The sequence below is a fragment of the Aquila chrysaetos genome, chromosome 5, assembly GCF_900496995.4.
Source record: "Aquila chrysaetos chrysaetos chromosome 5, bAquChr1.4, whole genome shotgun sequence".
Classification (NCBI taxonomy): domain Eukaryota; kingdom Metazoa; phylum Chordata; class Aves; order Accipitriformes; family Accipitridae; genus Aquila; species Aquila chrysaetos.
Genome location: NC_044008.1, coordinates 31,775,873 through 31,791,409, shown reverse-complemented (window position 1 = coordinate 31,791,409; position 15,537 = coordinate 31,775,873). Strand labels below are relative to the sequence as shown.

General features: G+C 38.9%; 1 protein-coding gene across 7 annotated transcripts in view; it reads right to left on the bottom strand.

Annotated features, from left to right (window-relative positions):
• PNPLA8 (patatin like phospholipase domain containing 8) overlaps positions 1 to 15,119 on the bottom strand; it is a 40,415-nt gene extending 25,296 nt beyond the window's left edge. For 4 of the 7 annotated variants that reach the window (XM_030014207.2, XM_030014213.2, XM_030014214.2 and 1 more), the window contains exons 1-6: positions 14,796 to 14,916; positions 12,897 to 14,110; positions 11,875 to 12,024; positions 10,496 to 10,647; positions 9,388 to 9,482; positions 4,441 to 4,612 (exon numbers count right to left, since the gene is read on the bottom strand). In XM_030014207.2, coding sequence (XP_029870067.1) covers positions 4,441 to 4,612; positions 9,388 to 9,482; positions 10,496 to 10,647; positions 11,875 to 12,024; positions 12,897 to 14,018 — 1,691 coding nt within the window. In that variant the 5' untranslated portion in view covers positions 14,019 to 14,110; positions 14,796 to 14,916. The other 3 variants (XM_030014209.2, XM_030014208.2, XM_030014211.2) reach the window with 3 other exon arrangements.
• Positions 15,120 to 15,537: the final 418 nt, after the last annotated feature.

Genomic DNA, 15,537 nt, shown 5'->3' with positions numbered 1-15,537 from the left:
TATCCCTTTTTGAGGTGGAATTTTTTCATGTGCATACTTTTTAATAAAACTGACAGTGAAATCACAAAAATGGTCAGCATTGTAATTTATCATCACATCAGCATTAGGGTCAGTGTTCTAATTGCTAACTAGGAGGTGGCATAATATAGGAGACTGGAAGATATCAGCATACTAGCCAATAATCCCATATCAGCATCTATTTCAATCTCGATTTGCTTACAGTAAAGGTATAAAACTCAGGTGGAGTGGGTGCTCATCCATAACGATTCCAATCAGGCTTTCATTTAAATCAGCAAGTTTTCTTCCTCCCCTTGAACACAGCCTATACAAACACAGGTGGTGCATCTACCTTATTGTGCAAAGACAGTTTTCAGTATTGCTACACTTTTTAAGTAAGGTGATTCCATGTGTTGTTGTTAAGAGATCGTCCATCTATAGCTCGCACTACTGTGACACTAGGTAGTAGCACTTCTACTGTTAAAAACCAACACCTTTATCCATCTAGTCAGGTCAGAAGATAAAAGAAGCTTTAAATGTTACAATAGCAGTAGTCCTCAACGTAGACAGTAAACTGTATTTGGAGGTAGTACAATTTACTGTTCCACTAGTGGATACCTGCTTGATGGATGGCTGTGTACGTGTTGTCCTTGAAAAGGAGGAAGGAAGGGAGACAGCTTCTAGTCCTATGATTGAAGACTGCTGCTGACAATTCTTACATCAATAGCACCGTTTTATTTTATTTTTTCCAATAAATGCATTAATTCCAGTCACCAACCAGAAGGGGAAAAGTGCCATCTGCACTCACTAATTGACTACAGAAGGAGATGAAGGCACACAGAACCATGAAGTAGGAATATACAGAAATAAAAGATGAGATTGACAGAGGTGAGATACGAAAGACATCTACTGATTTGCATCACTGTCATCTACTTCTTCCTAAATACCTGTATTAGATATTCTTTTCCCAAACCCAGAATATAAAGATACAAAAAATGCATAAGCAATATCCACTGCTTAATTATAGGAACCATCAGACTGAATAATTATTTTCTCACATCTTGCTTCTTATGAAAGCCAGGAACTGATGTTTCAGAGTAGTTACAAGAAATTCCTTAAACTACTATGCAACTTTAGACATTAAGGTCTAAAGAGAAAAGTTTTAATATCACCTCCAAATTTAGTTCAGTTTTGTTGCTAGCTTTAATACTTTAATTGCATATTATATAAATGTCTTTTTCAAGCCTCGCTGTTAAATTATTTTCTTTACGAAAGTCACAACACAATTAATTCCACAGTTTATTCACATACTGTGTTAAAAGAGAAAGTCTCCTAATTTTATTGAATAGTCCCTTGTTCTTGAAGAAAAGATGAGAACGGTAATTCTCAAGATACCTTACTATCTCAGATTATTGCTTTAACTTGTTTGCTTTTTCTAACAATAGAGTCCTAATCCCTTTGTGTGAGTTGTCTTTAGGTCACTGGCTACTTTTTACCAATCTTGCAACTGAAGCATTCTCTAAAACGGGGTAACTGGGACTGTAAGTAGTATTTTAAGTGAAATTGTATTATGGATTAATATAACGGCATTATAATATTTTCTGTATTTTCAATCCCAACCGTCACACACTGAATCATCTTGTTTGACCACAAGCATACAGATATTTCATTAAACTGTCCATGACAACATCCAAATCACTTTTGATATTAAAGTTAGTTTAAATCCTCTAAGCATGTTTTTCCACTCATGGATTATTACTTTACACATAAATTCATCTGCCATCCTATTTTTCCATTTATCTGCTTTGTTTGTGTCTGCATGTGACATATGTCCTCTAGACATGACCCATCTAAACAACAAGTCTCCTATACAAATGTTGCTCTTTCATTCCTTCGAGTCACTAATATTACAACACTTTTTTCAGTAATGCTATGAAGAACATATTGCCAACCATATGCTTAAAGAAACATTCTAATGGGCTATAGCCAGCATGCAATCAAATAGTCTGGAGAAAAAGCATTTAATTTGAAAGGCACAACTGTAACTTTTACCCCCTTCTAACAACAACGACAACAACAACAACAACAACAAAAGTACCAGGAAACTATGACATCTTTACCAAACCTACAGGACAAACTTTTATTGCACGCTCCATAAGGATACAGAACACCTCACTGATAATGCTGCAAAATCTGTTAAGTATGTCTGGAGTGACTAACTGGTACAGAATGTGTTGCCCATCTAGTCACTGGAGAACAGTCTCAATTTATACTTCAATTTGCATAACAAATACTGGTTTGAAGTATTATTGCTTGTAATCCCAAACACATGCATTATCCATTTTCCTACCAACAGAGAACATGTAACTTTTACCCTACCCTCTATACAGTGCTTGATTGCCTCTCAAGATTACAAATTCCCAGTACAGGATTTTAGTTAGCTTGTGAAAACCCCTAGCTGCTCACCAAATTCCTCCAGTAGTTTCTCAAGACTTGAAAGAAGAAAACTGTATATGTAAACAACAGTCGAAAGAAAACAGAAAACTTGGAACTATAAGCTAGGTTCTTCTTACAAATGCAATTCAATATCGCATTACATAGACTGATGTACAGTTAAGTATAATTTTGTGCACAAAGTAATAAAAGTAACTGATTAAAACCAGTCCTCAAATTGTAATTCAAGGAATGCATAAGAAGAGTTAAAATAAACATATACGTAAGACATAAAATCAATTCCCTAAAGCACTCAGAATAAAAAGTTAGTTAACCGAAATTATAATTTTCTGAAATGGAATTTGTAATACGCCTCATGAATGCACGCAACATTAGCCTAATGCAACATTAGCTTAATTATTTTCAGCAATAATACTTTCTGACAGAAAATAATACCATCAGCGTCGTGGTAGGGCTAAATATATATTGCATGCCTGTAGATTTTAAATGGATAGTCTCTATTTCAAGCAAGGCTGACAAGTCTACTACCATTTAAACAACAAAAACCCACCCAGCACAAGTAAGCCTTTTAAATTTAAAACAAAACATAAAGCAGTTTTCCCGTGCAATGACTGAAAGTTAGACCTGACCTTCTTATTGCCATAAAAGAGATGCTATATAACCTTTCAATTCCCTTCTTAGTTCTAGGCTTCCACACCACAAGGAAGCCTGGAGGAATCCCTGCCGTTTCAATAAAATGTCATGTAGGCATAGCATCTCCCTTCAAGATTGCAGAATTAGGTCAACAAAAAGTCATTTGTTGATCTGTATATTTAATTTTTAATTTAATCTACGGATAATATAATAATTGCCTGGCTTTATCTCCCTCGTGTTACAAGTAGCTGCAAAGAATAACAGCATTTTAATTGAAGGCAGGTAAAATACTTTCATGAGGTAATTCTGATTTTCACAAGACTTCTTTTAGTTGGACAGGGGAGGAAAAGAGGGAAGGCAGAGTAAAATCGCTTTTCTCAAAAAAGAAGAACTCCAGATATCTGAGACGAAAAACATGATATTCATTTGATAAACACACTTACTCCTAAAAATATGCAAAAGCACAGAGAAGTGCTTGGAAGCCCCTCTCCTCACTTCAGCAAAGAAGTGAGACGCTTAAAACTCAGGCAGGACAGGTATTCCCACTATAATGTCTAGAAAAAACTCTTTCAATCCCGTAAAACGCATTCATCATGTTCCCAAAGGAACTTGTCACTACTCAACCAAAGAAACTTTTTACCAATTTACATTTGCTCTCAGGGAAGGTTTCAGTTCTTTCAGTAGCAGTGCCAGCTTACACTATTTGGGAAACTACAACATTAGTTTGCTAAAAATTATAAACAATAGAACTAGCAATACAAATACAGATGAATAAAACTAAGTAACAAAACTTGTAATACAATAATTCTTCCCAGTCATTTTTTCTGAATAGCCATTAATGCATTTGTATACGTATCTATGAACAAACACCATTTCATTGGCAACTCTGACACAGCAGATACTTTTTCATTGCAACCCTTACAGCTCATTTCCCTTTTCAAGGAAAGGGGCAATGGGCAAAACCCCTCAATATACCAGCTAAGATTAAAAATCCCTACTACAGCACATTATTTCATTTCTCACCATGTCTCCTATAAGAAAAACGGCACAGCAGGTGGCTAGTAAAATTTGTAGCAGATCTATAATGAGTGAGATCAAGCAGAGCTGGCAAGCGTATAGGAATATAATCAGAAGTAAGTGCACTAAGGCTTACTTTATTCCCCAGAAACAGAAATCATAACATTAAAGGCTTTCAATGTTTTGGCAAACATGAAAACAGCTATTTCAAAAGAATGAGAGTATATGCTAATCCCTTCTAGTTGTTTTAAGAATTTGCTTACCAGTTAAACAATAACAAAACCGAAGCCTCTCAGTCATTATACTAATTATTTTTTCCCCTGATCATTTTTTACTTACTTGAGCATTTTTTCCCATATGTCACTGTCATAAAAGGCGTGGCTCCAACCCATTTTGACTGTTCCAACAATGACATTCTGCTTAAAAACATCTGATCCTAATTTGCGATACAGTTCTTCACAGTCATCCAGAGGGATATGGAACAACCCCAACATAAAAGCTAATATAGCTCCTGAAAAAAAAATATGTTGAAATGTAAAATATAGCCTGGAGTAAGATTATAAAGATGGATTACCATTTAATGTAGTTCATAGGTTAGCAGAGTATCTATCTTGAAAAGGATAGATCAATTGACATTTATATCACTAAATTCCTGTTCAGAGATCACAAACTGTTTTGAAAAGACATATACGAGATAGAAGGGGTCTACTTTCAAAAACAGAACTATGAGAAGTTGAAAAATGGCATTATTTCATTTTGCAGAATTCATCCCTGCAAACTAGTATATGGCAGAAAGCAAATTAAATCCACTGCTTTATTTGGAAAGAGAAATGAGCAAGAGAAATCTATGATGTGGTATTAAAAATATATGTGGTACATTACTTGCTCTCTGGCAAACTCTGAGTCAGTAAAGAAAAATTCTAGGAAAATTCTGTAAAAAGAAGGGAGTTTTGACCAGTTCAGAATACATTTGGTTGCAACCATTTATAATTAGTCATTCATACATACTGCCATCTAGCGTGTGCCTAAAAAAAAATTATGACCTACTCTTGTAGGAACAAAACAACAGTATCCAAAAAGCATGGCTGCAGAATACCATTAAAAAGACTGTGGAAAAATACAATTAATGCATCACTACGATTCTTAGATATATTAAACTGAAAGGGACATATACAACCTTTAAATCTAACTGTGCAATACTGTGAAGACATGTAATTAAGCATCAGGAATAATTAGGACACATGATTTTTCAAATTTGGACATGAATGCAATAGGTGTGAATAAAAATAATGTAAAAAGGAGTAAATTCTTGAAAAAGAGTAAGAATAAAGCACATATGCAGAAAGAACTACATAAAGAAAGTTACAGGTGGCTTTAAAGGAAACATGACTTCCAAGCTTCTTTTGCTGTCACAAACCCCACCAGCATGATAGCTGAGTGTTGGTGGATTAATGGTTTCTTTTTTTTTTTTAAAATGTAGCACACATGCTTAATATAACTTGGGCCTCCTTGACACATCAAAGTTTCATCAAGAGAAACTTACTCAACTGCCAAATCACAAAATGCCTGTATTCAACACAGGTAAACGTCTAGCAGCAGAGAAACACCATTTTCCTGAGTCTTGCAAATGCTCTGCTACCTTCTTTTCCTCTTAACTCTCCAGCACCAATTCTACAATATCATGCATTTGCTATTTTGGTGAACAGTTTCAAAGACAAAGAGCCAAAATTCATACCAAATGCAAACTCATTTTCACTTCACCTCCTGACAAACAGCACCAAAGACTGCAGTCTGCATCAGCACACAAGTGGCAGTAGATAATATCAGAGTCAAGGTACACATTAAAGGGCTTTGCTGAAACCTGCTGCATGGTAACAAGACACTCACAGGAGAGTAAGGTCAAAATCAAAGACACAGTGCAGGCTCTATCAGATAGTCCAGTAAAAAATAGTTTCTGATGCTTCCATCACATCCTGCTCTGTATCACAGACTCCTACGCTCCAGCCACCATCTCAGCCTTGACAGCCAACACTTCAGGGGGAAAAAATACCTAAATAAAACCTGGGAGGCTAAGGAGCATATCTTGAAGAACACAGGGATACAGTTGGCTAAGATGACACAAGATAGGCAAGAATATAACCTGAAAGATAAAAGTATTCCTTCCCTATTCAGTACCAGCAAGATTTTCAGCTGAAGTGCTATATCTGGACCTGAACGACATTCTTCAAAAAAGATGTGGACCAATTGAAAAAAAGAAAAGCCACACAAAAGAGCCCCCCCCAAAACAATCACAGGTCAAGGAAATCAGTCTGTAAGGAAAGCCTGAGTAAACAGGCTATGGCAAAAGCCTTTAAATGCACAGAAGGCTGCTGCAAAGGGAAAGAAAGAATCTGTTATCCATGTTCCGGGGGAGTCAGGACAAGAGGAAACAAATTTGAACTGCAGCAGGAAAATCCACATTAGACATTTGGATTTTTTTTTTCCCCCAAATGTAAAGACAGCAGAGCACTAGCACAGATTTTCTGAAGAGGTCTGACAGGATTCAAAATGTCCAAAAATTGTCAATACTTAAACACACACAGCTGATCCTTCCTTTGGGAAATGAGATAACCTCCTAAGGATGCTTCCAGCTCTATAATACCATGACTTGACTTGTCATTGATGAGTTCTACTGAAAAAATACTTCTTCCATCAGAAAGGTTTTCAAAATGCATTTCAAAACTGGAGAGACATCATGGGCAAAAAAAAATCATCAACACAGAGAGATGCCAGCTTTGTTTAAGGAGGCTCCTCATCTGCAAATCACTGAAGGCTGGGAGAATAAATGGGGGCATTAGCCTTATGCTGTTCTTAACAACTTGAGAGGAATATTTTGGGAGAATATCCTTTGGATGCAAGGCGTTTGGATGCAAGTTTCACATGCATCCAAAACTGATGATCAAAGTGACCAGTACAATTCAGATGTCTTTGTAGTAAAATGCAGTGGAAAACAATATGCTTAGAGAACCTTTCATCACAGTATGTCAATGATCGAATCCCTCATATGATGCATCTGAATACCACTAATTATTAGCATTTGAAAATTCAGTAGCATGCACTGCCTGTTTACATACTCTTGATGTTATAAACTGCTCCCTTTGACTGCATTATAAGTGCACCACTATTGAGAAGTATCTTTGACCTATTTGGAGACTGCATGCGCAGTGAAAAGAACATACAAGCCACATCCACAGCACACCTGCAGATAAGGTGTCCTCAATGGGTTAAGTGCTCTGTGCATCTATGAAAGCACGTCATACTCTAGAGAACAGCGATAATCACACTCCCCTACAGAACTCCCACCAGCTCAGTTCATGGGGCAATAGCACTTCCTCCTCTCAACTGCCTTGTTTTCATCTTTGGATTTTTGCACAGAACAGGCACAAACTCGGTACGGAATCTACGCTAACTTAGCTCCCCATAAAAAAAGTTCAGCGGCCATCACTGCGTTGTACGTGCTTGCAGATTTTCTGGTGCTTCCATGCCCAGATACCGTGCTCAGCGATAGGCAAGTGACTTAAGTTAGTTCTAATCAGAGTAGTGGGCTTGATTTAAGAACATTGGGCCTCCTTATCAAAGATAAAATGTTTTTTAAAAAAATATTGAAGGAGACATTGGAGAAGTGTTTTGTAGCGAAACTATCTTCTAAAGAAACAACCACTTACTGCTAAATTAACTAACAAAGGATTTTTTTCAAATACTATTAAAAATGTAAAGCAGGGAACTATATTGTGCTTACAAATTCTGTCCCGTAGACGTAAGCATTCTCCTATTCTCTACTATTTTGAGCCTATTAAGCGAATGTCTGGAAACGTGAACATTGTATCTACTCATGGTGATCTGCATTTAAAGTTATTTCTGAATTAAACTGTATGGAAGATAAGTATATTGAAAAAAAAATGAAGAATGTGCATTTCTGAAGGCAAATGAGCTATTGAACTACAGCATACCTCTTATGTTAGAAATCAACATTATGCTGCTACTGGTCTAGCATAATTTCTGAAGGAGATGACTGCCTTTTAAAAAGAAATTTATGCTTTAGAATTCCCTACTTCCTAGAGAAGAGTAACTTATCATTGAGTCACAAGAGTAATTAAAGCTGGGAGGGACCTCTAGAGGTCATCTAGTCCAACCTCCTGTTCAAACAGCTTCAATTAGAACAAGTTACTCAGGACTTGTTCAGCCAAGTGTTGAGTATCTCCAGGGATGGAGCTTCCACAGCCTGTGCAGGCCACTCCTTCCACTGCCTGACCATCCTTGCAAGGAAAATGTGATTCCTTATACCTAATTGTAACTTCCTACATTCCAGCTTGTCTGTTGGCTTTTCTCCTATCACTGTGCACCTTCAAGAAGAGTCTAGTTCCACCTTCTCTGTATTTTCCCATTAGTTGAAAGAGCAATAAGGCCTCCCCTTAGCCTTCTCTTCTTAAGGCTGAATAAACCCAGTCCCTGCACTCTCTCCCTGTACATCATGACCTCCAGCACCTGACCATCTACTTGGCCCTCTCCCAGACTGACTCAGTATGTACAAGAACGTATCCAACAGATTAAGGGTCTACTGAGGAGCCCAAAACTAGACACACAGTGGCCAGAGACCCTCAATCTGTTGCGTACTTTCTTGTGCATAGAAGTCAATAGGTCGTTAGCTTTCTTTGCTGCAAGGGTACACTGATGATTCGTGTTAAACTTGTTTCAAAAAGACCAATTTTTTTTTTCTACAAAGCTGGTTTCTAGCCAGTCAGCCCACCTCAGATAGAGGGCTTTGTACTTGGCTTTATTGAAGCTTAGGTGGCTCCTGTCAAGCCATTTCTCCAGGCTGTACAGGCCAATCTGAACAGAGGGCATCCCTGTATTGACCACTTCCTCTAATTTAGATCATCCAAGATCTTGCTACAGGCAGTCTGTCCCGCTGTGCAGGTCACTAATAAAGAAAGGAAACACTATTGCCCAGTTATCAGTCCCTGAGGGATGCTGCCTCAAACATCTAAAATATCTGTAGCTGTGTGCAAAATGAAGGTTTCACATTCATTGAAAAAATGACAAATCAGTTTGAAGTTACAAGTGTATCATGAATCACCCAAAGTTCTTATTCAGAAGAAAAAAAGAAAGACTTTAGAAATCACACCTGTACTTTCCCAGCTTACACTCAAAGCCAGGAACTGGCAAGTTCTGCAAAATCTACATTTATTCTCAGATGTTCTTTTACTATACTGGTAGCAAAATTCCAACTTGTGGCTTAACAATTACCTGTGCTTACACCACAAATGTAGTCAAAAAGTTGATGAACCGGCTTTCCAGTTAGTTCTTCTAGTTTCCGTAGAGTCTGAAGTGCAACTAAACCCCTGAAACACAAAAGTTCCCTTCACATACAATGGTAGTTTTATCTTACATAGCTCTAATTAAGCCCACCTTTGCTTAATTATAACTAATTATAACTAACTACCACAGTAAGAATCCTGAATATTTCAGGGAATGAAAGAGTAGCAGAACATAATTAAAATGGAACGATGAATACTAAATATAAGTAACATACTCAAGCATATCAAAAATAGTACTCAACAGCTACAGCCACACTGTTTTGTAGCCATACTGTTTTGTACCAAAGGCTCAGGGATGATCATCTTCTGCGGATGTAGACTCAGGATAGATTTTAGCTGCATCTAGACCACACAGCACTTAAAGCTTGGTCTTAACAGGGCTATAAACACAGCTTTTAGTAAACATCAGAATTCAAATTTAATGAACAGGCTTCTGCTACTACTCTTTACAAATTGTGGTAGGTGCATAAATTCATGCAGAATTAGAGCACATGTAACTAAGGACATGTGGTGCATAAATTAAAGAAAAAAAAAAGCATTAGTTCTAGAAGAAATATAAATCAACAGCATGGATAGAACAGCTTTCACCAGCAGCCTATTCATTCTTTCATATGAGACCACTCCTGCTGAGGCAGGTCACCCTCCAGAAAAGTACAAGGCAACACAATCATAAGAGTATAAACTACTTCTAGCATTTCACACCAATTTTGCATTTCTGAGATTAGACTTGTGAGCAGACCAACTCCAATAACCATTTAATTTACTTCCAAAAGGACAAAGAGCCAACCCAACCACTTAATTAACTGTGTAGCCAACTTTAACCAGGTAAGTCATTTCAGTGTCATAGGTCTAGTAATGCATGGAAATTTAAGCACAAATGCATGCAAAAATAACATCCATCACTTGGATAGTCAAATGCAACTGTAAATCATAAATTGCATCTTTGGGCACAAACTTATCAAAGAGTAACTGAAATTTTATTTCCAGTTACAGTATGAAAAAGGCTACAAGTATATAAAAAAAACCAGAGGACTTACCTTGTTCCTCCTCCATCAATAGCGAGGACTCGAATTCCCCAGCCTTTCACAGGGTCTGTATATCCAATTATAGCTAAAGTCTCTCTAACAGCAGCCTGAAGACTTTCGTCATTTGCCTGTCTCAGTCGCAGTAGGCATGGGATTAATTTTTCCTATTGATAAATACAAAGATATTTCATTGTAACTATATGTTTATACCAAAAGAATCCATGCTTAAATTTCCTAGTTTTGCATTTAAGTATAGAAGTAATACATTAGTTAAACTCAGAGGAAAACTTCTTTAAATCTGTATTTACCCATCTCTCTTTCTAACAAGGGAAAGAAAGGACTTCAATATGATGTTGTACACGCCTCATTGCTGAAGTAACTACCTACCAGATTTAAACAACCAAGGTGAAATGTACATGCTTCAAATAGCTAGAAACCTTTATTTACCAGCAGTTTAGTTCTACTGACTTTAATGTCACATTGGCCAAGTATAAACTCAAGTATGGAGCACACCAAGTATAGCTAGAAGCCCAGATTTTGCTGAATAAGTACCACACTGCTTCAAAACAGGAAATGCCTTCTAAGTACACTAATATTAAGACAAAAATTAAATTTTTTCCTCACAGTGAGTAATTTTTAAATGTACGATTATTATCACACAGATATAGAGTATTATAATCAAAATGGGAGTAGTGAATGTACTCTTTCATAATAAAGTAATTCACATCTATTCATGCGGGTGCCCGACCTGTACCCTGCCCGGATGATTCATCTGGCCTGCCCTCCATTCCCAAGGATCTCTTTTCCAGCAATTCTACAATCTATGTCACACATCTGTCACATCTTGTGGAAAAAAGCACAAGACTGGCAAATGCTCTGATTTGGCTACTACTGCTAGAACAGTCTACCACCCACCTCCTGTCCTCTCACTGCAGGAAAGAGAATGAGTAGGACTAGATTACATGAACTTATTTGGTGATTATATTCCACTCTTGTCATCTCTCTTCGAAGGAAGCATGCAAACAAGCATAAAAACTGTTGTGCATATGCAGATCAACTGTACCGTACATTCCCGTCCGGTCAATTGCGACAGAGAACACAGTGTACAACCTTCGTCTACCACTAGAATAAGCTATACTATCTATCCACATGACAAGCTGTATGCTTCTAAATTAAACATTGCAATCTTAAGAGCCTTTAGCTGAACTACTGATAGTTTGCATACGAATCTGAATCAGCTAAAAAAACAGCCATAGAGACATTCACGCTGTACTCTTTACAAATAGAAAATATGACTAGCCCACAAATGCACAGAATAAAGTTTTATGTTATTCTATGTCAATCGTCTGTCAGATATTTATTTTTTGTCTAAGCATAAAGACTATTGGCACCTTAATTGCAACTCCTCTGCTCTCTGGAAATTCTAGAAGATGATAGGTCAGTTCTTCAACCCTGCTGATACAGACTCTTCGATTAGAGGATCTCCGTAGGGCTTGAACTAAAGCTCGAGTCCTGTTATCAATACTCACTCTTGCAATAATCTAAAAAAAGATAAAGTTATAAAAATAACATAAAACTAGTGTAAGAATATGTAAAATTTGTCAAGACTAATTCCAAACTGTTATTTTAAGACTTCTCAGAAGTAGGACAGCATATTGTACTAGAGATCTGCTACAGGCTCCAAGTTAAGCATTGCTTAAACGTAAACAGGCAACCTTTTGGCTCTTTACTAGAAAAATAAATAAAGGCAGCTCACAGCAACAATGCACCAAACAAACATGTGTCAGCATGTACTCAGATGTATTTTCAGGGCAACTCTGAAATCATAGTATCTGGAGCATGAAGGAGCATTAAGATTACTACAGCTACAACAAAAGCAGCAACTAGATCTACCTATATTTATGTACTTTATCTCTCTACATATATATGAACTAAATATATGTATATACTATACACACACGTGTATATACATATATACTTTACATAAAAAACATATACATACATGTACTTATATTAAAAGTATACTCATTTTTATATATGTATACACAGATATACTTATTTACAAGTACATACATGTATATGCAAGTTTACACATAACTTACATATAGTATGTATACATAAGTTCATATAGTTTTTATATATGTGTAGATAGATATATACTTATTTACATAGATACATATGACTTACATGTACATACACATATAAATAAATGTTATGTGTACATATACACATGTACTTATATGTAAGTACATACATAGGTGTACACTTATTTAAGTATATAAGTGTGTGTATATATCTAAGTTTACAGATAGGTATATACACATAGGTGGGTATAGTGTATATATACACTTGTATAAAATATACATATACATAGAAATAATACATAAAAAAATAACACTAAACAGAGACTTGCCTTTTCTCTCTGAAGAGACAGATGCTTCTCTCTCTCTTCTGCAGTCTTAGCCTCTTTTGCTTTGTCCTCCTCATCCTTCTCAGACACTTCTTGTTCTGGCTGTTTACTCTTTTCTTGTGAAACAACTTTTGTATCAGATCTTAACTTGGGAACCAACCCACCAATGTAACTGTCTACAAAAGCTTGTACACTGTTACTGGGATATGAAAGAAAGTTTGCAATACTTTTTTTAGTGGAAACTGGAAGAGCAGCATTTGTCTTTTCAGCACCCAGAGTCTCTGCTTCAGGAGTTGAAGCAGCTGCTGAATCCACTGTCTTTTCTTCACTCATTGTAGTATTTTCTGATGAATCAAGCTTATTCCTCTCTTCACCTTTAGAGTCCTGTAAGAAAGCATTCCTTTTTTTCTCTTGATCCATAACAGAATTATTAAAGTACCAGTTGATGTGATCAGCTACGAAGCTGTAAGTCTCTCCAAAATTTGTAGAAAAGTAGCTTACATGAAAAAGGTGGGTTTTAGTAGACGCTGAGTCATCTGCAGTATCTTGATCAGTGCCACTTGAGCTTACTAAGACAGGCTCCAAGTTTTCGTTTGCACAAGTGGATTTCTTTGCAGCTGGGCCTCTGTTGCAATCCTCTTGAGTTCTGGCATCTGTGACTTGTTTATCATTTTCTAGATTTGCATGGATGTTACCTGCATCTGCATTACTTTTATTTGCTTTTCCCAGAGTACCTGAGTGTGACTTTAATCGAGCTATCCGTGAAACCAGTTCACTGTGAGTGCCAGACACTGCCTTTGAAACAGATTCTATAGTATTCTTAATTCGTGACATGCGATTGTTAACTTTTGTAAGTCCTTTGGAAGAAGAAGTTAGAAGTTTAGAAACTCTGTAGTATAAAAAGTCATGGCTGTAAATGTATTTGTTGTACCACAATGTTCTGCTTCTAGCCCATTTACGCTGTGGCTCGCTCGTATGAAAAACTCTCGGGTGAATGGCATGATTTATCCTCCAGCAGACTTTAGGTCTATACAAATACAGGCATTTGTTTCTCTGCTTCCACCAAAGACTTTTTGGGTTAATCACAAAGAACAAATAGGCGTCTAACGATAAATGAACTGTCATTACTTATAAATAATTACACCTTTTCTATGTTGCTTGTCTACTTCATTCCAGAAAATATATTTCAATAAACAAGTCTCGTATCGTGGTGTTACCTGAAAAAGAAAAAAAAACACAATGGAAACCCCACATCAGTAACAAGTTAAACCAGAGTGACAGAGTTGCTTAAAGCAGATGCACCTTATTTATTCTTTCAGTAAAGTCGGATAAACATTCAAATCAAATAGCCTCATGGGGATATCTACTGCTCAGGACATGTGTTAGCATCACCCCAACATTTTAATTTCAACACATTATTCCTTAAAGGCCAGTTTAAGTCCATCTTGAGCAATATGTAGCACTTGTCAAAAACACTCGGTGGCGTACAGAAAATTGCTTGCCGGTCTTTCCAGTAAATTTGCATCTCTCTAGCAAACTACCTCGTGCAGCGACCAAATTTCAAATGAAACCGTCATTGTATTGCCACCCCTTTCCAGAACTCCTCCCAGGGGAGAAAGGACACCAATTCCTTGGGCAGAGCTTCAGTAGAAAGCCACAAGTTCAACGAAACGTTCCTATTCTAAGAGCTAAGGGCAGTACGTACTCCTCGCTCTACAAAGATGTTTCTGGGGTGGATCAGAGTTTTCCAGGGTGCACAAGAGGCGAACCCATTCCTCGCCTAAACGGCAAGCTCAGGCTTCTCCGGCTCCCCCGACAAGCTCCAGAGGAGGTCCAGCAGGCCAACTACCTGCGCAGGCCGACCCCGAAATAACGGCAGCAGCCAGCAGCACCCTTACTTACAGTTACCTCAGCGCCCGCCCGAGCCTCCGCCGTGCCTGTCCCGCCACCGGCCAGCCCTCCTGCCGCCCCCTCACACGCACAAACAACCGCCGGGGGCGACGCGGCCCACTCCGGCGGCGGCGGGTACCTGCACGGCAACGGCTCCCGCCTCCTCCCCAGCTCCCCGGGCCGCCGCCGAGCGCCAGGCGGGGCTGCTCCGCCGCCCTCAGGAGCGGGGCGGCCGCAGGGACCGCGGCCCGCGCGGTGCCGCCCCGCCGGAGCGGGCGGGAGGAGAGCGGCGGCGGCGGAACGGCGAGCTGGGCCGCGCTACTGCGCCTGCGCCGCGCCCAGCACCGCCGGAAACAGCTGAGGGACGCGCCGATCTCCCCGGCCGCCGCGGGAGGGGCGGGGCGTGCCTCGCGGGGCGGAGCTTAGGCGGGGCCAGCTCGTCTCGGCCGGGGCGGCGGCGCATGCGCGCGAGCTGCAGGCCGGCGGGGGCGGGGCGGCGACGTGCGGGGCGGCACGCGGGGGGCGGGGCCCGCCTCACCTCAGGGCGGGTGGGCGGGAGCGGCCTGTGGTGCGGCGTTTCCCGCTCAGTGCTTGGAGAAAAATCACAAATACTGTGGTTTTTTTCAGAGGTGCGACAGGGTTAGGGGGCTCCTCGGTATTTCCCAAACAGGCTTAAGAGCAGCAGCAGGCCTGCGATGGGGAAAGGTGGTGAATGCGCTGCCTGCCATGGCCGGCTGATGAGGGTGATGTTTCG